Raw genomic sequence first — 23,960 nt, 5'->3', positions numbered from 1 at the left:
TTTGCACCTAGATCCGTGAATGTTTATACAAAGAAGTTGACCCCCCAAACTCCAGTGCAATTAGCATATTTTTCGAGCCAGATTAGCAGTGGTGGTTAGACATGTAAAACAGATACACCACCAGACAAAAGTCAGGCCCATTTTTGTAGCATGCTCAGCTTGTAGATGTTACTAAAAATAATCTTTCACTAATGACAACTGGTGGATCACAATGAGGAAGATGAAGTAGTCCAAAGATAGGCTATTTCACTTCTTCCCCGCCCCGCTCTACACTTTGAAAAGCAGATTTTGATCTCCGGATACAATACTTTGGTTTAACATTTTAGAAGCGGAGAGCGGGGAGTTTCACACAGTTGTATGTTTACTTAGCGTTGCTATTTCAAAAAAGGGTCCAGTTGGCGCATAGCCTTTAGGGAGTTGTAGTTTTTTCCGTCGCTGCTCCCGGGCTGCGCCAACGGGCACCGCCTGCCCACCGAACTACACAACCCAAAGCGCCCGACTACCCCGGTGCAGCGAAGAACAATGGCTGAAACTGAGCAGGGGAGTGCTGCCAATGATACCCAGAGTGACGAGACCATAGCCGCCAGATCCGACAGGTAAGCATTCAGAAAAGTGTGAATCAGGAGGAGTCCATCTTCTGGCAGCACTGTGAGCTGGAATCTTTCACTGTCGTAACAGCTGTGAAACCTCCGGAAGCTTAGGGCAGAGTATGTCCCTGTATACCGCAGTCCTGAGTTTTTAAACAAAAAAATGTTAGCAACATTGACACTGTATCACTTCACTCTGATACTTGGCAAAATGTTACATTGCTTCCTTTTTGTATGTTATTAGTTACTGTATTTGCAACATTTAAAGTAAGTGGTTAAAAGTTGTCAAAAGTTTCTGCTTTTTGTATGACAGCTGCTTTAACCACTTTGGCTGCCTGAGGGACAATTTGCCATTACTATTTTGGGGATGGGGAAGGGAAGTGGTCTTTTGACCTTTCTGTTAGTTGACTAAATCTCTCTTTGACAAGTGATTTGATCCAGAAAATAAGTTAATAGGGAAGAGGAGGGTGGCATGTATTCTAAGTTTCAATACCGCACAGTTTATATCGAGAGCTATATTTAGTTTGCACTCTGGTGCTACATATATTGAGTGTACTTGTAACTTCAGTTATGCAGAGGTATAATCCTGTAAAACATATTTGAGGATTCGTGAAGCAAGCAATACATCATGGTATTAAAATTAACAGCATGTTTTAATATTGTTTAAACTGTTGTAAATTTGGGGGCTTGGATAAAGAAATATTCAAATGAGGGAACAAAGAACAATTTGGCCTATCAAAGCTCACGCCTATAGATTTTGTTAAATGTTAACATAAAAGTTAGTTTTACTTTCAGCCAAACCTTTGCATCAGGTTTGAAAAGGCAAATGATAGACTTCATGATAGCCTAGGCACATGACTTAAATATCTTGACCATGTCTTTCACGTTTCATTACATACACCATCTGTGTTATATGACAGTGAGAATAAGAGTCTGTAAAAAAAATCCAATCATATCCTACTGGTTTCTTCTGACCTTGAGGGTGGATGGGAATTTACAAGCTATTGCAAATCCATATAAACTTCTCCAGCAACTGAAATGATCTTTGATTTGACCTCCATTTACAATAATTAACCCATAATTCACCTAAGGCTTTGCCTATTTACAAAATTAAATTTTGTAGCTGTAAAGAGACAGGTCGTACTACATTATAGTTTGAACCAATGTATATACTTGGTACAATGGCCTGGATTTTGCAGTCTGGCAAGGGGGCAGTAATTGCCAGGGACCTCGATAAAAGCTGCCTACAAACATTTAGCAGTCCCAGGGCATCGATTTCCTCTATTCTGACCTGTCTTTCAGTCTGGCGCCATCCAAAGGGGATCTGTGGCCTCCAACAACAGCGAATCAGCAAGGAAGCCTGATCAGCCAATCAGATTGAAGAATTCTCCGAGGTAGCCAACCACGAAATAAAAAACCAGGAATTATAATTCACGTAATCATTTTACAGGACGCAAAATAAAGATTGGGACATAACTATTAAGTCAGAAACTGAAATATTATGAATAAACTTTTTAAAAAGCATTTTAAAATAATTGCAATTATTTTAAGACCATCCCGATTTTAAGTGTTATTGTAGGGGAATGATACTCCACATTTGTAAAATTAGATGGTCGGGGTGATTCGTGAGAGGTGGTTCAGAGATGCTTATGACTTAGTACATCATTAAAACCCAGTTATGTCTCATCCAGTGGGCTTAGCACTTCCATTCCTTTTACAGTGAGAGTACAGGTGTAGTGCATAAAAAGCTAAAGTTTATGCCAAATTAGTGATTCTGTCTTGATTGCACCTGCAAAAACTACAACAGTGTGCCCATTAGTAATAGGGTATCTCTGACAACAAACTCCAGACTTCTGCATTTAATTGCACATCCACAAGTGCCAGACTGTGTTGTCAGGTTTACACAGAAATGATGGTAAGTGCTGACAGTTTTGCCATCATTACAACCACACATTCTGAGTCAATATTCCTGTTGTTTTAGAACAGTGTATTCTCTGATTCACTGTGAGCAACACCATGTGAAATTTGCTGATATTAACAAGTAAATATGGCTGATGATACACAGGTTTTAGTCTAGCAATAATAAATATATCATTGGGAAAATGCTAGAATCCATTTTTAAGGAGGTAGTAGCAGAAAATCATTAGAAAATCATAATGCAATCAGGCAGAGTCAAGGTGGTTTTTTGAAAGGGAAATTGTATTTGACAATATTCTTAGAGTTATTTGAAAATGTAACAATCAGGATGGATAAAGGGGACCCAGTAGCTGTAGTGTATCTGGATTTCTAAAAGGAAGTCAACAAGATGCCACAGAAAAGATTACTGCACAAGATAAGAGCTCATGCTATTGGTGTTGATATATTAGCATGGATAGAGGCTTGGCTAACTAACATGAAATAGAGCCAGGGTAAATGGATCATTTTCAGTGGAGAAGAACAAAGTTGACGTTTCGAGTCCTCATAGGTGGGAAAAGAAAAATCTATATAACTTTAGATCTTGAACTCCCTCATCCATCCCCACCCCCTTTCAGTTTCTTCCCCCTCCCTTTTGTTTTTTCCCAATAATTTATATAGATTTTTCTTTTCCCAGCTATTTCCATTATTTTTAAATCTATACCTTTTATGCCCTTTTAGTCTTATTTCACCCCACCCCCCACTTCTCTCCCCTGCACCCCCCACGCGCCGCGCGCCCCCCCCCCCCCCCCCCCACCTTAAACCAGCTTATATTTCACCCCTCTCCTATTTTTACTTAGTTCTGTTGAAGGGTCATGAGGACTCGAAACATCAACTTTGTTCTTCTCTGCCGATGCTGCCAGACCTGCTGAGTTTTTCCAGGTATTTCTGTTTTTGTTTTGGATTTCCAGCATCCACAGTTTTTTGTTTTTTTTTGTTTTTATCTGTTGGATCATTTTCAGGTTGGCAGAGGGATGCCATGGTTCTGCACTGTTAATTTAGGGAGGGGTACTGTTACTTTTGTACTGTTCATTTAGGGAGGGGCACTGTTAATTCTGCACTGTGTTAATTTAGGGAGAGGCACTGTTAATTCTGCACTGTGTTAATTTAGGGAGAGGCACTGTTAATTCTGCACTGTGTTAATTTAGGGAGAGGCACTGTTAATTCTGTACTGTGTTAATTTAGGGAGAGGCACTGTTAATTCTGTACTGTGTTAATTTAGGGAGAGGCACTGTTAATTCTGCACTGTGTTAATTTAGGGAGGGACTCTGTTAATTCTGCACTGTGTTAATTTAGGGAGAGGCACTGTTAATTCTGTACTGTGTTAATTTAGGGAGGGGCGCTGTTAATTTTGCACTGTTAATTTGGTAGAGGCATGCCTCAACAATTTAGAATCTGGATCAATGCATTGAATGAAGGAACTGACTGTATTGTAGCTGAATTTGTTGATGATACAAAGTTAGGTAGGAGTGCAAGTTTGAGGGTGATCCGAAGAGTCTGCAAAGAGATACAGGGTGGAATTTTACGCTGGCGGATTTCACGGCCCTGACAAAGTTAATGGACTTTTGAATGGCTCGCTGTGTTATACGGCCCGGTCCCCGTTTTGACAGGGCTGTAAAATTCCACCCGTAGATGGGTTAAGTGAGTGGGCAAAACATTGGCAGATGGAGGATGGAGTATAATGTTGGAAAATGGGAGGTTGTTCACTTTGGCAGGAAGAATAGAAAAGCAGAATATTATTTAAATGGAGAGCGACTGAAGAATGCTGCAGTACAAAGGGATCTGGGTGTCATTGTACGATAATCACAAAAAGTTAGCCTTCCGGTACAGCAGGCAAATAGAATGTTGGCCTTTATTGCAAGAGGGATGGAATATAAATATAGGGAAGTCTCGCTACAACTGTGCCGGGCATTGGTGAGTGCTCTGTACTGTTTTGGTCTCTTTACTTAAGGAGGGATATACTTGTATTGGGAGCAATTCAGGGAAAGTTCACTTGGCTGATTCCTGGGGTGAAGGGGTTGTTTTAAGAGGAAAGCAGGTTGGGCTTATAGCCAGTGGAATTTAGAAGAATAAGAGGTGACCTTTTTGAAAGATATACAGTTCTGAGGGGGCTTGATAGGGTAGATGCTGAGAGGATGCTTCCCCTTGTGGAGGAATCTGAAACAAATGTACCACAGTTTGAAAATAAGGGGTATCCCATCCAAGATAAGGATGAGAGAAATTTCTTCTCTTTGGAATTCTCTTCCCTAGGGAGCAGTGGGGGCTGGGTCTTTCAATATATTTAAGGCTGTGTTAGATTTTTAATTAACAGGGGAGTCATGGGTTATGGGGAACAGGTAAGAAAGTGGAGTTCAGGCCACAATCGGATCAGCCAAGATCTTACTGAATGGTGAAGCAGGATCGATAGGCTGAATGGCCTATTCCTGCTACTATTTCCTATGATCTTATTGGGCTCTCTTTTAAGCTAAATAAAACTAGCTCATTAAACTGGTACATTAGTTTTTAAAAATTCTTTCATGAGATTTAGGCTTCACTGGCGAGGCCAATATTTATTGCCCATTCCTAATTGCTCTGGAGAAGGTGTTGGTGAGCCGTCTACTTGGGCCTCTACAGTCCATGTTGTAGGAATGCCCATAGTGCTGTTAGAAAGGGAGTTCCAGGATTTTGATCAACAGTGAAGGAATGGCAATATAGTTCCAAGTCAGGCTGGTGTGTAGCTTGGAGGGGAACTTGCAGATGGTAGTGGTGTTCCCATGCATCTGCTGCCCTTATCCTTCTAAGTGGTAAAGGTCATAAGTTTGCTGTCGAAGGAGCCTTGGTGAGTTGCTGCAGTGCATCTTGTAGGTGGTACACACTGCTGCCACTGTGTGTCGGTGGTGGTGGTGAGAGTGGATGTTTAAGCTGGTGGATGGGGTGCCAATCAAGCGGGATGCTTTGTCCTGGATGACGTCGAGCTTCTTGGCGCAAATGTTACTTATCACTTATAAGGCCAAGTCTGAATGTTGTCCAGGTTTTGGTGTGTAAGGGCACAGACTGTTTCAGATTTTCTATGTCTATAATTGTCTGTTTTCTCCTTAATGTCCATTTCATTTGACATCAGCTGGAGGTTTCTCTTTCTGGAGTCTTCAACCCATGCTTTCCACTTGTTGACTTCAATAGATAGAAAATAGAGGAAGGCAGGCAAGCAAAGGAGTGGAAACACCAAACTTAATGTTACTCAAATTTTAGACATTTTGTCAATACTATGTCTCGTTCCATACTAATGTATATCAAGGCTGCCCCTGAATTAATTTGCCTTCTGTTATTCAGTTATAGCATTTTTGCCTCTGAGTCAGAAGGTTGTGGCTTCCAGTCCCGTTCAATGCCAAAAATACTGAGTATAGTATTGAGGGAATGCTGCACTGTCAGAGGCACAACCTACCCTGTCAGGATGTAAAAGACCCCATGAAGAAGAGCAGAGGAGTTATCCCCACTGTCTGGGTTCCTTATCCCTCAGCCAAATCAGAAAAACAGATGATCTGATCCTTATCACATTGCTGATTGTAGAAGCTGACATTGTTCAAATTAGTTGCCACATTTTCTACATTACAGCAGCGACTACCTTCAAAGGTTCTTCAATGGCTGTAAAGGCCTTTGGGAGGACCTATGGTTGAGAAAGGTGCTGTATAAACGCAAGTCTTTCTTTTGAGGTTCAGGAAGCCTTTGAAAAGCTGCTGCATGAGAAACTATGCTCAGTGGGTTTCAACGGTGAAGCAAAGACTATGAACAAATAACTGGCTAAAGAGAAGTAAGCAAGAAGCAGTGGGATGCATCTTTGGGCAACATTATGTCCTTCAATATACGAACATACGTACATATGAACAACCGAATTAGGAGCAGGAGTAGGCCACTCGGCCCCTTGAATCTGCCCCGCCATTCAATAAGATCATGGCAGATCTAATTTTAACCTCAGCTTCACATTCCTGCCTACCCCTGATAACCTTTCACCCCCTTGCTTATCAAGAATCTAACTACTTTCGCCTTAAAGATATTCAAAGACTCTGCCTCAATCACCTTTTGAAGAAAAGAATTCCAAAGTCTTATAATCCTCTGAGAGAATTTTTTTTTCTTCAACTCTGTCTTAAATGGGTGATCCCTTATTTTTAAATAATGGCCCCTAGTTCTAGATTATCCCATAAGAGGAAACATCTTTTCGATATCCACCTCAGGACCTTATATGTTTCAATCAAGTCACCTCTTACCCTTCTAAATTCCAGTGGATACAAGCCTAGCCTGTCCAGTCTTTCCTCATAAGACAACCCACCCATTCCAGGTATTAATCTCACAAACCTTATCTGAACTGCTTCCAATGTATTTACATCTTTCCTTAAATAAGGAGACTAATACTGTACACACTACTCCAGGTATGGTCTCATCAATGTCCTGTATAACTGAAGCATAACCTCCCTACTCTAGTTTTCAATTATGATATCCTATTAGCTTTGCTAATTACTTGCTGTACTTGCATACTAACCTTTTGTGATTCATGCACTAGGACACCCAGATCCCTCTGCATCTCAGAGCTCTGCAATCCCTCACCATTTAGATAATTTGCTTCTTTTTTATTCATCCTGCCAAAATGGACAATGTCCCATTTTTCCACATTATGCCCTCTGTGCCAAGTCTTTGCCCACTCACCTAACCTATCTATATCCTTTTAAAACCTCCTTATGTCTTCTTCACAACTTAATTTCTTTCCTAACTTTGTGTCATCAGTAAATTTAGCAACCATATCACCGGTCCCTTCATCCAAATCATTTATATAGATAAGAAAGAGTTGAGACCCCAGCACTGATCCTTGTGGCACACCGCTTGTCACATGCTGCCAACGAGAAAATGATCCATTAATGCCTACTCTCTGTTTTCTCTTAGATAGCCAATCTTCTATGCCATCATGTTAACCCCTACATCCTGAGCTTTCATTTGCTGCAATTATCAAATGTCTTCTGAAAATCTAATTACAGTACCTCCAGCGGATCCCCATTATCCACAGCACCTGTTACTTCCTCAAGGAACTCCAATAAATTGATTTAAACATGATTTTGCTCTCACAAAACCTTGACTCTGCCTTATTACCTTGAATTTATCTAAATGCCCTGTTATAATGTCTTTAATAATAGTTTCTAACATTTTCCCTAGGACTCATGTTAAGCTAAGTGGCCTGTAGTTTCCTGCTTTCTGTCTCCCTACCCTTTTGAATAAAGGAGTTATACTGGCTATTTTCCAACTTAATGGAACCTTCCCCAAATCCAGTGAATTTTGGAAAATTAAAATCAATGCATCAACTGTCTCACTAGCCACTTCTTTTAAGACCCTAGGATAAAATTTATGAGGACCCAGGGACTTGTCAATCTGCAGTTCCAACAATTTTCTCAGTACCACTTCCCTGGTGATTGTGATTTTCTTGAGTTCCTCCGTACCTTCCAATTCCTTATTTACAGCTATCTCTGGGATGTTACTCATATCCTCTATTGTGAAGACCGATGCAGAATACCAGTTTGCTTCATCTGCCATCTCCTTATTTTCCATTATTAACTCCCCAGACTCACTTTCTATAGGACCAACGCTCGCTTTGTTAACTTTAAAAAAAAAATCTATAGAAACTCTGACTATCTGTATTTATATTTATAGCCAGCTTACGCTTGTACTCTAATTTTTCCCTTCTTATTAATCTTCTAGTCTTTCTTCGTTCCTTTTTTATATTCTCTCCAATCTTCTGACCTGTCACTCATCTTTGCACAATTATATGCTTTTTCTTTAGATTTGATACCATCTTGAACTTCTTTAGTTAACCACAGATGGTGCAGATGGTGGGTCCTCCTCTTGGAATTTTTCTTTCTCATTGGAATCTATCTATTCTGTCTATTCTGAAATATCCCTTTAAATATCTGCTACAGCCACCTATATTGACCTATAACTTAACCTAATTTGCCAGTTCACTTTCCCTAGCTTTGCTTTCATGTCCTCATAATTCATGCCCTCATAAGCAGTCCATGTCCAAATGCAGCAAGACTTGGACAATATCCAAGCTTGGGCTGACAAGTGGCAAGTAAGTTTGTGGCAAAGAAGTGCCAGGCAATGACCATCTCCAACGAGAGAGAATCTAACCATCACCCCTTGATGTCCAGTGGCATTACCATTGCTGAAGCCCCCACTATCAGCATCCTCAGGGTTAGCATTGACCAGAAGCTGAACTGGACTAGCCACATAAATACTGTGGCTACAAGAGCAGGTCAGAGGCTAGGAATCCTGCAGCATGACTTGCCAAAGCCTGTCCACCATCTACAAGGCACAAGTCAGGAGTGTGATGGAATACTCTCCACTTGCCTGGATGAGTGCAGCTCCAACAACCATCAAGAAGTTTGACACCATCCAGGACAAAGCAGCCCACTTGATTGGCACCCCATCCATAAACATTCACTCCCTCCACCACCAAAGTATAATGGCAGCAGTGTGTACCATCTACAAGATGCACTGCAGGAACTCACCAAGCCTCCTTAGACAGTCCCTTCCAAACCCATGACCATTACCATCTAGAAGAACAAGGGCAGCAGACACATGGGAATACACCACCTGGAAGTTCCCCTCCAAGCCACTCACCATCCTGACTTGGAAATATATTGACATTCCTTCACTGTCACTGGGTCAAAATCCTGAAACTCCCTCCCTAACAGCACTGTGGGCATACCTACACCACATGGACTGTAGTGGTTCAAGAAGGCAGTTCAGCACCAACTACTTGAGGGCAACTAGGGATGGGCAATAAATGCTAGCCTAGCCAGCAACACCCACATCCCATTAATGAATTAAATAAAACTGTGATAATATATAATATTTTAAAGAGTATAAAAGAGCATATCCTCTGACAAGCAATACTATGGATGAATTGTCCAGGTGTGATTGAAAAAAGTATAAAGGTATCACTGCTCTGTGTGTTACTTAGCACAACTTGGAGGATGCCTGAGGCTTCCATTCAATTAGATAGGACAATTCAAGTCTGTTATGTTCAGTTAAATTATGGGAAAGTAATGCATCTAACATCAATGTCCAGTCAACGAGGCAAAGGCTGCAGAAGAGATATTTAATGGTTTTTGTACATGATTGGTGACACCTTAATACAAGACTCAAAAGAGGCATGTGTTTTGGAAAGCAGCTATGTAACTCCATAGAACTGGGTGGAGTACTATAGTCTAGTTAATCTGTAAAGGATTTGACCTTTTCTCATTGGGGTGTGCTACAATCTGTTGATGGTACTGTATAAAATATAGACATGCCAACTAGAGAAACAAGATAATTTCTGCAGTTAGTCAGTATAGAGATACGAAAGCACATGTTACTGTTGAAGAATGTTTGAAAGAAGCCATGAGTCAGTGTGTTGGACAGGCTGTGTAGTGTGCTAATTTAAACCTTGTAAAAATGGCTGTGATATGATCTGAAGGATTGTGTCAAGGTATTGAGTCAGCAAGCCTCCAAAAATCAATTAGTGGTTTGAATGAAGTGTAAGATTAACCCACAGCGACTGTGCTAGTTCTTGCTACTGTAGATCATGGCTAATAAGCTGGGCCTGGTGTATATGAAGCGTGCCCACCCCGAACGGACGTGAAATAGCACGAGCTGACATCGGGCGAGCGTTCCGATGTCATCCTGCACACAAACAATCTTCAAGTGAGCGGTTGTTGGAGCTGCACCGCCAACAATTAAAAGGCCATTAAAAAGGCAATCGTTCACAATTTTACGTTGCCCATGCGATTTCATGCTCATCGCACGGGCAAAACGGGCTGGCGGGCAGCCCAATTTTAACAAAACCTCATCCAAGGGCGGGATAAAAAGGATCAACAGCATTGCCATTGTGAGTAGTTTGTGGCTGGCTGCTTATTTGAACTTGGCAGCTTCATCTCTGATCTAAGCTTCAGTCTTAGCATTTCTAGGCTTCATGTCAAGACCTAATGGTGTCTCCAAGGTCCCCAGAGAATTTTGACTATGTGGAACCTTCCAGGTATCAGACAACCTTCTGTTACTCTGGTAATGGGGATTGTGCTCTCCGCTGGCGGCACCTCCTCTGAGAGGGGCAGATGGGAGAGGAGGCCAGGTGTCCCAATGCAACTTCCAGGGGAGTAACTTGTGGGAGGAGAGGCACAGGCGCAAGAGGCGCAGGGCCAGCAGGTAGTCCAAGGCGGAAGGGACCACAGAAGACGCTGCTATCCTCCTGCTAGGGTTACAGGCGGCGATGCAGCTACCTCAGCATCTCTGAGATGCAATGCTGAAGGAAGCTCCGCTACTCCAGGGAGACTGACCTCCGTTTGTTTAGATGATTGAGCCTGCGATCACCTCTAACTGTGTGTGTGGACACCCCAGGCCAATGGCTCTGAAGGTCACAGTAGCCCTCAACTTATATGCATCCGGCTCTTTCCAGGGGTCAGTGGGGATCTTTGTGGAGTTTCCCAATCAGCTGTCCACAGTTGGATCAAGCTGGTGACAGAAACCCTATTCAGGCAGGTAATAACATTTATTCTCTTCAGTACAGACGAGGCCAGCCAGACTGAGCGAGCTAGATAATTTGCAGCAATTGCTGGGTTCCCCCACATCTAAGGTGTAATCCACTGCACACATGTGGCCATCAAGGCACCAGTGGGTCAGCCGGGTGCCTTTGTCAGCAGGAAGGGATTCCATTCAATGAATGTGCAGATAGTGTGACCACAAGACACAGATTCTGCAAGTCTGTGCAAGGTACCCTGGCAGCTCCCATGATGCTTACATCCGCAGGCACTCACAGGTGCCAAGGCTGTTCACTTTTCCAGCCTGACTGGATGGATGGCTGCTGGGGTGACGAGGGCTATTTGTTGAAAAGGCAGCTTATGACACCTCTCCGCCACCCAAGAACAGAGGCACAGCAGCCTTATAATAGGTAAAAACAAAAAAACTGCGGATTGTTCGGGCCTCTGTTCGAGGAAGAAGCTGAGAGCCCTCAGACCATCCCGGTGGGGGATGGAGGTGTAGAGGGATTGGAAGTCCATGGTGAAGAGGAATATGAACATATGAACACACTCGACCTTCCCCTCCAGCAGCATTGCCGTACCCTTTTCCAAAGCTGTGCGTGCCCCCAGTTTCGTTTTATTCTTCATCTCATCCGACGCCTCAACAAGTAACTTTTTCTCTTTCTCTCAAATGCTAAGGAATGCAAGCTCCAACAACTCATCGACACCGACACCCATCCAGGACCCTCCACCCCTGCCTGTCCCGCTGTCCCCATCCATCTTCCAATCCCAGCCCCGGCCGGGTATTCACTGTACCCTCTGATCTTCCCTTCTCCGACGCTGAACGTTCAGTGCTCAGCAAAGGACTTAGTTTCAAACCCTTACGCCCCATCTCAATGAATTTCGGGTTCGGCACGATGCTGAACTCTTCTTCCGCCACCTTCGTCTCCACGCTCACTTCTTTGGGCAGAAGTCCTCTCCACGTTCAATGGATCTTTTTATCCACCTCCAATATTCTCCCTCCACCTGGACCCCTTCCTCTGGATTCTTACCTTCTCTTGATCTTTTCATTGAGAACTGTCGGCGTAACATTAGTCGTCTCAATTTCTCTGCTCCTCTCACCCATTCTAATCTGTCTCTCTCTGAACTTACTGCACTCCGTTCTCTCAGGTCCAACCCTAACATTGTCATCAAACCCGCTGACAAGGGTGGTGCTTTTGTCTGGCGCACTGACCTCTACCTTGCAGAGGCTGAGCGTTAACCCGTAGACACTTCCTCCTACCTCTCCCTGGACCATGACCCCACCACTGAACATCAAGCCATTGTTTCCAGGGCTGTCACTGACTTCATCTCCTCTGGAGATCTTCCTTCCACAGCTTCCGACCTGATAGTCGCCCAATCTTGGACGGCCGGCTTCTACCTCCTACCCAAAATCCACAAACAGGACTGTCCCGGTAGACCGATCATGTCAGCCTGTTCCTGCCCTACAGAACTTATTTCTCACTATCTTGACTCCCTTCTCTCTCCCCTTGTCCAGTCCCTTCCCACCTACATCCGTGATTCCTCTGACACCTTACGTCACATCAACAATTTCCAGTTCCCTGGCCCCAACCACCTCCTCTTCACCATGGACATCCAATCCCTCTACACCTCCATCCCCCACCGGGCTGGTCTTCTTCCTCGAACAGGGGCCCGAACAATCCCCATCCACCACTACTCTCCTCCGTCTGGCTGAACTTGTTCTCACACTGAACAATTTCTCCTTTAACTCCTCTCACTTCCTCCAAATAAGAGGTGTGGCTATGGGTACTTGCATGGGCCCCAGCTATGCCTGTCTCTTTATGGGGTATGTGGAACATTCCTTGTTGCAGTCCTACTCCGGCCCCCTCCCACAACTCTTTCTCCGGTACATCGATGATTATTTCGGTGCTGCTTCATGCTCTTGTCGGGACCTGGACAAATTTATTAATTTTGCTTCCAATCTCCACCACTCCATCATATTCACATGGACCATCTCTGACATTTCCCTTCCCTTCCTTGAACTCTCTGTCTCAATTTCTGGTGATAGACTGTCCACCAATATCCATTACAAGCCTACCGACTCTCACAGCTACCTCGACTACAGCTCCTCAAACCCCGCTTCCTGTAAGGACTCCATCCCATTCTCTCAGTTCCTTCGCCTCCGTCGCATCTGTTCTGATGATGCTACCTTCAAAAACAGTTCCTCTGACATGTCCTCCTTCTTCCTTAACCGAAGTTTTCCACCCACAATAGTTGACAGGGCCCTCAACCGTGTCCGGCCCATCCCCCGCGCATCCGCCCTCACGCCTTGTCCTCCTTCCCAGAAACATGATAGGCTCCCCCTTGTCCTCACTTATCACCCCACCAGCCTCCGCATTCAAAGGATCATCCTCCACCATTTCCACCAACTCCGGCATGATGCCACCACCAAACACACCTTCCCTTCACCCCCCCCGGCAGCATTCCATAGGGATCGTTCCCTCCGTGACACCCTGGTCCACCCCTCCATCACCCCCTACTCCTCAACCCCCTCCTACAACACCTCCCCATGCGAACGCAAGATATGCAACACCTGCCCCTTCGCTTCCACTCTCCTCACCGTCTAAGGGCCCAAACACTCCTTTCAAGTGAAGCAGCATTTCACTTGCATTTCCTTCATCTTAGTCTACTGCATTTGTTGCTCCCAATGCGGTTTCTTCTACAATGGAGAGACCAAACGCAGACTGGGTGACCCCTTTGCAGATCACCTTCGGTTTGTCCGCAAGCATGACCCAGACCTCCCTGTTGCTTGCCATTTTAACACTCCACCCTGCTCTCTTGCCCACATGTCTGTCCTTGGCTTGCTGCATTGTTCCAGTGAAGCTCAAAGCAAACTGGAGGAACAGCACCTCATCTTCTGATTGGGCACTTTACAGCCTTCTGGACTGAAAATTGAGTTCAACAATTTTAGATCTTAAACTCCCTCCTCCATCCCCACCCCCTTTCCGTTTCTTCCCCCTCCTCCTTGTTTTTTCCAATAATTTATATAGATTTTTCTTTTCCCACCTATTTCCATTATTTTTAATGTATTCCACCAATCATTTATCTATACCTTTTATGCCCTTTTAGTCTTATTTCACCCCATCCCCACTAGAGCTACCTTGCTTGTCCTGCTATCCATTCTTAATTAGCACATTCTTTTAGATAATATTTAGATATAGATAATAATAATTAGATAAAACCTTCAACACCTCTTTGTTCTTTTTTCTGTGACATCTTTTGGTTATCTCCTTCTATCACTGCTTGCTTGTCCCAACAACCACCTCCTCACCCCCCTCCCGCCCTCTCTCTTTCTCTCTCTCTCCCCCCACCACCACCACCACCCCCCCCCCCCCCCCCCCCCAACTCCTTAAATCAGCTTATATTTCACTCCTCTCCTATTTTTACTTAGTTCTGTTGAAGGGGCATACGGAGTCGAAACGTCAACTGTACTCTTCTCCGCCGATGCTGCCTGACCTGCTGAGTTTTTCCAGGTATTTTTTATTTTTTGTTTTAGCCTTATAAGAGGAGTCATGCCACCACAAAGGCAGTGATAGAGAGGACCATAGGTCTTCTGAAGATGTGCTTCTGATGCCTGGACCATTTGGGGGGTGCACTACAATACCCCCCAGAGCGGGTGTCACTAATAATGGTTGCATGCTGCACTCTCCACAATCTGGATCTGGCAAAGGGGAGGTCACTGGAGGATGAGGATCTTGAGGCAGCTTCACAGGCCACTGAGGATGAATCCAGTGGTAAATCAGAAGAGGAGCCCGCTGAGGACATGGAGGCAGACCTCTATCCTTCAAGAAGGCAGGGACACCAGGGATGCCTTGATCCAATGCTCCTTCAGCTAGGCTGCCAAAGACCTGCTTCCATTTCATGCCAGGAGTGCCACCTCCATCCTGGATGTTTGAAATGACCCTTGAAAAGTCCACGCAGTGCCTGTGCAATAAAGTTTAAGGCCACTCACTTCCAGCATTAGATACTGGCGTGCCCTGCACCTGCAAAGCATACTCAGGCTATTAAGACAAAAGCAAAATTTATATCATGTTGGCACTTACATCAAATGAACATAACAATGTATGGTGTTAATGGTCACACCAGTAAACATATTAACAAAACATGGCAGATCAGAAGATCACCCGTGAACAGTCCCTCTGTGCTCATGGTGCCTTAAACTGACATTTGAGAGTGCTGCGTCTTGGTGCCTCCCCTCCCTGGCAGTGGCATTGGAAGCAGCCTGCTGACTCTGCTGTCTTGTTGGCCTTAATGACCTTGGCGGTTGTCCTCTGGCCAGTGGAGCCTGTGCTGGCCCCGCCCGAGACGGAGTGACCTGTGTCATGGCTGGCATCTCCCTAGTTATTGCAGCCTCAGCAGATGCCATGGTCACTGGCAGAGGGGCAGAGGAGCTGCTGCCATTATCCAGAGTGCCCAGAGAGGAGCCCGCAGAGATGACAATCCTCTGGTCTTCCCCACTCGCCATTATTGGATGGGTACCTAGCTGGGATATTGGGTGCCTCATCTATCTCCCACACTGGCACTGGCCACCAGAGGTCCTTGCCTGTGTGAGAGCTTGCAGGTCCAGGTGCAACCCCAGGAACCCCTGATTCTGTCCCTGGAGTTGCTTCTCCGAGAATCTCCACCCTCTCAATGGAGGAGGCAGTGCGCTCAGCCATGAGCATCAACGCAGTGTTCATGCTCCGCATGGACTCCTCCACTACAGAGACCATGGCACGCATACCCTCATGGATTTCCGCCAGATCCTCCCGCACATCCCACTGGATATCCAGCATCTGCCTAATGGACAACTCCAGAGGCTGATCATCTGCTTTCGGTTCGGCATCGTCTTGGTATCCAGCAGTCCTCCGACTGCCAGTGCCCTGGGCACTCTGCCTTCGCCTGTTCCTCAAGCGAGCGTGAAGTGCCCTCACCGCTGTGCACCGACATTCTAGTCAACGATCAGATGCCCACCAAGGTACTGGTATCTGCGCTGGTGCCTAGTTCAGAGAGAGGGTGTGACACAGGTGCAGCTAGGGCCCTGTGATCCTCTGATGTCAAGGGCGGCTCTTTGGGGTCCTGCGTTCGAGTGTGAGCTGGCAATGTAAGGGAGAACAAAGATGTGTCATTAGTTTAAGTCATCACACTGTCACTATGCATGCCAGGCACTTTGGTGAGACAATGGAGATCTGCATCATGGTGCCATCGTCTTTCAATGATCAATGGGGACTCCAGGTTTGAGGCTCCCATTAATGATGAGACTACCGAAAAATGTTTGCACAATCTGACACACTCACCTCTGTGCACTGCACTCTTACCTTCATCAGAGACCCCTGCGTCTCCACCACCAGCTAGCCGAGTTGGGTGACGGCTTTCCAGCTCTAATGTATCCATTTTGTACCTCGTCAAAATTAGGAGGTTTGGGGCTTCCACCTGTCCGTGACCTCTCAATGTTGTTATGACTCCTCTTCTCCTGAAAGGACAGAGGAACATTGATTAGTCCACCCTACATGCAGCACCATTGCAGCCTGGCTGACCCCACCTGAGGAACACCTCCCAGAGCACATCTGAGTCGTGGCTCTCGATCCACAAGGCACTAAGGCGAAGCAGCCAAGGTTCATCCCCTTGGCCAGCTCTGGCGTCATTTACAGTTGGCATTCAGACTCTAATTCCACAGGGGGAAGGCCAGCCCTTAATACTTCTCCACACTGATCCAACTTGGTACTCACCCTTGCCAAGTGGGGCAGGTGGTTGAAGCTTTTGTGGCATGCACCCATGTGCGCCACACAATGCCATGGCCACTGACCTCGGCTGCCACCTCCTCCCAGGCCTTTTTGGCCAGGTGTGGTGGCCTCCTCCTGGCATCCCTGGGTACGCAAGTGTCCCTCATGATGTAGACCTCCATGAGGACCGCGAGGCACTCATCCAAGAAACGGGAGGGTCAAGTGCCTACCCAACTTGCCCTCTCACCTGACGTTTCCAGCTGCTGGTGAAGCCATTGCTGCAGTCTCCGGACCGATCCTAAAGATTCTTCCCTGGCTGCCTTCAGGGAGCTGCCTTTGCTGGTTTTCAAATGTCCGTCAGGTCGCCATTGGACCTGACGCCTTACAGTTCCCCGCCCCAGCCCGGCCCTTTCTAACCATTCAGAAGACAGGTTTCATGTTGGATGGACCTTAATTGGCCATCCAGTGTGAAATTGTGTTTGTAATGCAACCGCGGCTGGGAGCAGATTCCACATCCGCTTCTGCTCCCACCGACTTGGCATGCATGACAAGCCAATGATTCAGGCCCTAATTTCTTCGACAACAAATTGCAAGTTTTGACCTATGCTCAGTATATAAGTAAACCCCCCGCCGCCCACATTTTTTAGCCTGTTTAGGCCTTTACCACATTAGGGGTCTGCCTCAATTTTTCAGCTCAGAAGTACATGTTTAGTTTTATACTCAGCTTATTAGTTGGTGCATGGGACCAATCAGGCAATACAGCCCATGTCAGCAAGATGAGGTGCGGGAGTTTAAGGCAAGCCCACACAGAGCAGACCGTGCACGCTGACAGATAAACAGAAATGGGTCCTCCAGAAAAAAGAATAAAAAACAAAGCCAGTTTCATGCTAACGTATCAAATAACTGCTGCAGCAAGGGAATTCGGTGTTAGTGAAAAGCTAGTGTAAGAATGGAAGAAGAAGGAATCCATTCCGAAGAAGATGTTCTTGACCAAATGCGCCATGAGAACAGGGACCAACCATTGGCCTGATCTTGAGGAGCATGTATTGGAATAAGTCCTCGAAAGTTGTCAGAATGCTTATGTTATCACCAGAAATAAAATGCATGTATACACACTTATGTGGACCAAATCAAACAGAAAAACAATAGCTAATTGGTGAAGCTGCTTTATGGAACATAATTGGCTTGTGTTGTGGCAGAAGACTAAGATTACTCAAAAGACTACCAAAATACCTCGATGCCAAAATTACCAGTTTGCAGCGATTCTTCATTGGACAGTGGCAACAACACATGTCCAATATGTCACATCGGCAACATGGATGCCACCTCCATGAATTTTGATATGCCCAATAACTGAACTATGGAGCAGGAAGGTTTGAAAACAGTTCTGTTGAAAACCACAGGACATAAGAAGACAAGATACATAGTGGTACTAGCCTGTATGGCTGACAGAACAAAATTAAGGCCTGTGGTCATTTTCAAACGTAAAGCCATGAAGGAGCTTTTGTGATGTCCATGACAACACTTGAATGGATGAGGATGGAGTGATGTTGTGGATGGATAATGTGTGGAATAGATGTCCCAGTGGCCTATGCAAAGAGAACAGCTTATTAATGTGGGAAATGTTCAAATCCCATATAACTGATGTGAAAGAAGATCTGCGAAGAAATAACACCTAAATTACAATTATACCAGGGCGCCTAACATTTTTAAAAATTCATTCATGGGATGTGGGCTTCGCTGACTAGGCCAGCATTTATTGCCCATCCCTAATTGCCCTTCAGAAAGTGGTGGTGAGCTGCCTTCTTGAACTGCTGCAGCCCATGTGGTGTAGGTGCATCCACAGTGCTGTTAGGAAGGGAGTTCCAGGATTTTGACCCAGCGACAGTGAAGTAACAGTGATATATTTCCAGGTCAGGATGGTGAGTGACTTGGAGGGGAACTGGTGGTGGTCCCATGTATCTGCTGCCCTTGTCCCTCTGGATGGTAGTGGTTGTGGGTTTGGAAGGAGCCTTGGTGAGTTCCAGCAGTGCATCTTGTAGATGGTACACACTGCTGCCACTGTGCGTCAGTGGTGGAGGGGGTGAATGTTTGTGGATGGGTGCCAATCAAGCATACAGCTTTGTCCTGGATGGTGTCAAGCTTCTTGAGTGTTGTTGGAGCTGCACTCATCCAGGCAAGTGGGGAGTATTCCACTCCAGACTTGTGCCTTTTAGATGGTTGGCAGGCTTTGTACAGTCAGGATGTGAGTTACTCGCTGCAGGATTCCTACCTCTGACCTGGTGCTGAACATTGTGCAATCATGCGCAAATGTCCCCACTTCTGACCTTATGATGGAAGGAAGCTCATTGAAGCAGCTGAAGATGGTTGGGCCTAGGACACTACCCTGAGGAACTCCTGCAATGATGGCCTGGAACTGAGATGATTGATCTCCAACAACCACAACCATCTTCCTTTGTGCTAGATATGAGTCCAAGCAGCAGACAGTATTGCCTTGATTCCAGTTGATTCCAGTTTTGCTAGGGCTCCTTGATGCCACTCTTGGTCAAATGCTGCCTTGATGTCAAAGGCAGTCACTCTCACCGTACCTCTGGAATTCAGCTCTTATATCCATGTTTGACCCAAGGCTGTAATGAGGTCAGGAGCTGAGTGATCCTGGCAGAACCCAAACTGAGTGTCAGTGAGCAGGTTATTGTTGAGCAAGTGTCACCTGATAGCACTGTTGATGACCCCTTCCATCACTTTACTGATGACTGAGAGTAGACTGATGGGGTGGTAATTGGCCAGATTGGATTTTTCCTGCCTTTTGTGTAAACTTTCCAGATTGATGGGTAGATGCCAGTGTTGTAACTGTACTGGAACAACATGGCTAGGGGCATGGCAAGTTCTGGAGCACAAATCTTCGGTACTATTGCTGGAATATTGTTAGGGCCCATAGCCTTTGAAACATCCAGAGCCTTCAGTCGTTTCTTGATGTCACATGGAGTTAATCAAATTGGCTGAAGACTGGCATCTGTGATGCTGGGGACCTCCAGAGGAGGCCGAGGTGGATCATCCATTTGGCATTTCAGGCTGCAGATTGTTGCGAATGCTTCAGCCTTATCTTTTGCGCTGATGTGCTGAGCTCCCCCATCATTGAGGATAGGGATATTTATGGAGCCGCCTCCTCCCGTGAGTTATTTAATTGTCCACCACCATTGGCTTCACTTAGCTCTATATATCACTTGCTGCTTATGCTGTTTGGCACGCAAGTAGTCCTGTGTTGTAGCTTCACCAGGTTGACGTCTCATTTTTAGTTTGCCTGGGGCTGCTCCTGCATGCCCTTCTGCACTCTTCATTGAACCAGGGTTGATTCCCTGGCTTGATGGTAATGGTAGAGTGGGGGATATGCTGGGCTGTAAGGTTGCAGATTGTGGTTGAATACAACCCTGCTGCAACTGATGGCCCAGAGCACCTCATGGTTGCCCAGTCTTGAGTTACTAGATCCATTCGAAATCTATCCCATTTAGCACAGCAATAGTGCCACACAACACGATGGAGGGTGTCCTCAATATGAAGGCAGGACTTTGTCTCCACAAAGACTGTGCAGTGGTCATTCCTACTGATACTGTCATGGACAGATGTATCTGCAGCAGGCAGATTGGTCAGTATGAGCTCAAGTCTGTAGTTCAAACGTTTGGATGTGTACCTCAACAAGCCATTCAAGGCTCTTGTTCATGCTGAAGTAAATAGGTGAATGGCTGATGGAGAAAAAACATTCGCAAAGATTGGATATATGTGTACTGTCCCGCTTGATGCTTTGTATGGTTTTATCATCAAATCATGGGATGCTGTTTCTGCACAAACTGTCATTCAAAAACCGAGGACTTTCCAATTCAGTGAATGGAGAGGAAAATTATTTATTGTGAAAGGATGATTATGAAGCTGAAAGTGCCACATCTGATCCAGACTGAGTTATTTGTGATGATTCCATGGCCAAAGTGACTCAAAATGAATCTGATGAACTCTTTGCATTGGATGCCGAAGACAATGAAAACGACGGTTTCAAAAATGTTATGATTGTGGTTCAAGTTATCCTCATAGAATTATTTCATGAAATAAAATGTGACGTTAATTTAGTTTGAATTACCGGTGTTATTTTTTTTCAAAATGGCGACAACCTGCACCAACATTAGCAGTTCACCTGCTTTTATACTTTGCACATAAGCCAACCCGCATTTTTGGAAGGATATTTTGAGACTTCAAAGGTTTACAGTCATCCACACCTAGACGACTGAAGGTTTTGAGGAAAGCCAAGGATCCCAACACCAGATAAGGATTATCTCAAACTAATCTTTCAGGTGCTACTTGAATTTATTTTTTGTTAAATATTTATCTACATTGTTATTGCCAAAAGTGAATTTCATTCTGCATTTATGTGTATTTTATACATAAAGTTTGAAGCGCCTGCTGAACACGAGTTTAAATGTATTGATATCATTTCATTTATTTATATTTAGATCTCAAACTATTTTATAATTCATTGTAAAGCACCTACTTGGTGAATGCATGGAGCCCTCTACAAAAGCAAACTATTGTGGGTATTGGAAACCTGAAATAAAAACAGAAAATGATGAGAAAACTCAGCAGGTCAGGGAGAGAGAAATGGAGTTAACATTTCAGGTAAATGACATTTCATCAAAAAGCTGCCAATAATCAGGTATAGAGGTTCTTGAGAAGCTTGTGAACCCATATGGTCTTTTGGCTGATGAATGCTGTTCACTTTTAGGGAAGCCTAGAACAGGAAGAAATCACAAACAACTCATCATGCCTCCACACTAGATGCTGCTGAAAGTGATGAAAATAGACTTGTGTATTTTACACTGCAAGACACTTGCAGATTTAACCTGTTCTCAGGAATTGTCCTTTTCTTGCTATAGTCAGCAACTTAGCATTGGTCTACGAATCATAGGCTGAATGACCTCTTTTTGTGCTGTAAGTTCTATCACACCTGTGTCAGAACTAGTCCAACTAGAGCCAACAGCTCTAATCCCTTTCTCTGCATTCTTTTAACTTGCTTTTCAAATGCTTGATTCATTGTTAAATAAGGTTATATTGTTTATCTAAATGGCCACTTACGTTACATTATTACATGTTTTGATAACCCTCGTAAAGGGGAAAAATTAACCTTTTTCTAACCTTCATCCTGTTTCTTCCAGTAATAACCCTCCTATCTATGCCCCCTTCTCATCAACCACTGGAAACATTTTTTTATGGTTGACTGTCTGAAAGCTTTCATAATTTTGAAAACTTCCCAGATGTCCCACTATCTTCTGTGTTCCATTGAAAATGATCCCATTATATCTTCATAGTTGTATTCTTTTATTCCTGGCATTTTTCTGATGATTTTTCTTTGTACTCTTTCCATGGTTCTATCATCCTTACTGTGATGGGGTGTCTAGCCTAACCAGTATCTTGTACATATTCAAAATCATTTCCTTGTTTTTATATTCATCATGGGATGTATAAGACCCTAAATCCCATCTGATTTCTTCATGGCCTTTTCTATTGTACTGCAACCTTTGAAGATCCATGTATCTTTTTGCTCAGACTATTGAGAGTTAACGCTCAGGTATTTTCAACCTTAGTTAACTCTTTATGTATCCTGGACCTGAAAATTAGGAAAACAGCTCCATGATTAGGATTAATCAGGAAGAAACCTTTACCGGTTCTTCAGGGCAAATAAGTTTAAAGTGTTGAGACCAACGATGAGATTTCAACTCGTTCAAAACCCATCCGCCTATACAGAGTTAAAATTAGACCCTTACATTTCCAAGTGTGTAATAATTTGTTGCTGTTACTCTGATACAGGAAGGATAGAAGCTATTGGTACATTTGTGACATAACACTACCTGTGGGCCTGCAGTAGATGGCAGACCTTAGCAACATTTGATCAGAGGGGTAAACTGAACTCTTGGAAAAGTATACATCAGTCAGATGTATAAAAATTCCAGGATATTCAATGTAAAAAAAAATGAAAATTATAGTAGTCGCTCAGCCATGCTTAGCTAGCTCCCAATCTCGTGAAAACTGCAGATTAGACATAAAGACAACGATGGACACATTGGTGAGGACAAGACACATAATGATATTGACAGCAGCAGTAGGTACAGATGAAAAGGCTACAAAACGAGCAGCAGAGAGTGTGACGGTCAGTGCCGTAGGTGATGAACTGATAGAAGAGTACTGTGAAGTAGTTCATACCGGGCTGAGAAATGAAGTACAAAAATGTGAGGTACATGTTCTCTTTGTGTGGGGGTTTGTCTTTTTTTTGGCGTTTAAGCATCATGGGGGAACAGCACACTGACAGCAAAACATTTAAATTTTATGCAGCCAACTCAATTGTTGTGGCATATTGAGTCAATCCTTTGTTTCAAAGGTTGGATAACACAGGTCTTTTTCTCATAATATGCCACTTCACATTACTTTGCATTGGATTGCAGTTGTCACTAGTTCCTCAGTTCATTTACTTATTTTTGTCATCTTTCAATCTTTTTTGTCATTTCTCCTATTGTAATCTGAGAGTTCCCTGTTTCTTATACCCCTAGTTTGTTATCTTGAGCATTCTTTGCTCATCATCTGTCTTGGTTTTAATTGTGTGAATGGTACAGCTGCAGACACCAATGGGGTCAGGCAGTTAATTATCTTCCGTACTGAGAATCAGCTTGTCGCACATCTTCAATTCTCAGGAAATAAGTAGTTAAAATGACTGACAGCTGGAAATCCAGTAAATGCAGGAGTAACACTCAGTATAATACTGAAAAATTACCTCCAAATGAAAGCTCATTTACCTCAGAATTATATAGAAATAATGAAACCTGTGTGGTTTGTTAGATGGTGAGCTGTGAAACCCAACAGGATGAAGGTTAAGATTGTCCTGTTTTCTTGTCTGTGTTTTATTGTGTTTTTCTAAGCATGTTATTATAATGCTCATTGTCTACTTCTTATGAGCAGGAAGTGTACAATTTTATCACAACCCCTTTCAGTGATGTATTTAACTGACTTCTGGGCAAAACAATCTTCCAGAGAATTTTTCACCAGTGAGTCCTAACTAGTACATGTTCAGTGTCATGTAAATAGGGCAAGCATATGTACAAACTAATAAG

The 23,960-nt window shown here is 44.2% G+C and overlaps 1 protein-coding gene across 3 annotated transcripts in view; it reads left to right on the top strand.

Moving 5' to 3' along the window:
- Window positions 1-409: 409 nt before the first annotated feature.
- LOC121287100 (uridine-cytidine kinase-like 1) overlaps window positions 410-23,960 on the top strand; it is a 127,955-nt gene continuing 104,404 nt past the window's right edge. Inside the window, exon 1 of one of the 3 annotated variants that reach the window (XM_041204636.1) lies at window positions 410-596. In XM_041204636.1, the coding sequence (XP_041060570.1) occupies window positions 523-596 (74 nt within the window). In that variant the 5' untranslated portion in view covers window positions 410-522. The remainder of the gene's footprint in view (window positions 597-23,960) is intronic. The other 2 variants (XM_041204635.1, XM_041204638.1) reach the window with 2 other exon arrangements.

Source organism: Carcharodon carcharias, chromosome 14, assembly GCF_017639515.1.
Source record: "Carcharodon carcharias isolate sCarCar2 chromosome 14, sCarCar2.pri, whole genome shotgun sequence".
In the NCBI taxonomy this organism is placed as follows: domain Eukaryota; kingdom Metazoa; phylum Chordata; class Chondrichthyes; order Lamniformes; family Lamnidae; genus Carcharodon; species Carcharodon carcharias.
Note: the sequence above shows the minus strand (reverse complement) of the source record. Positions and strands in the feature narration are given on the sequence as shown.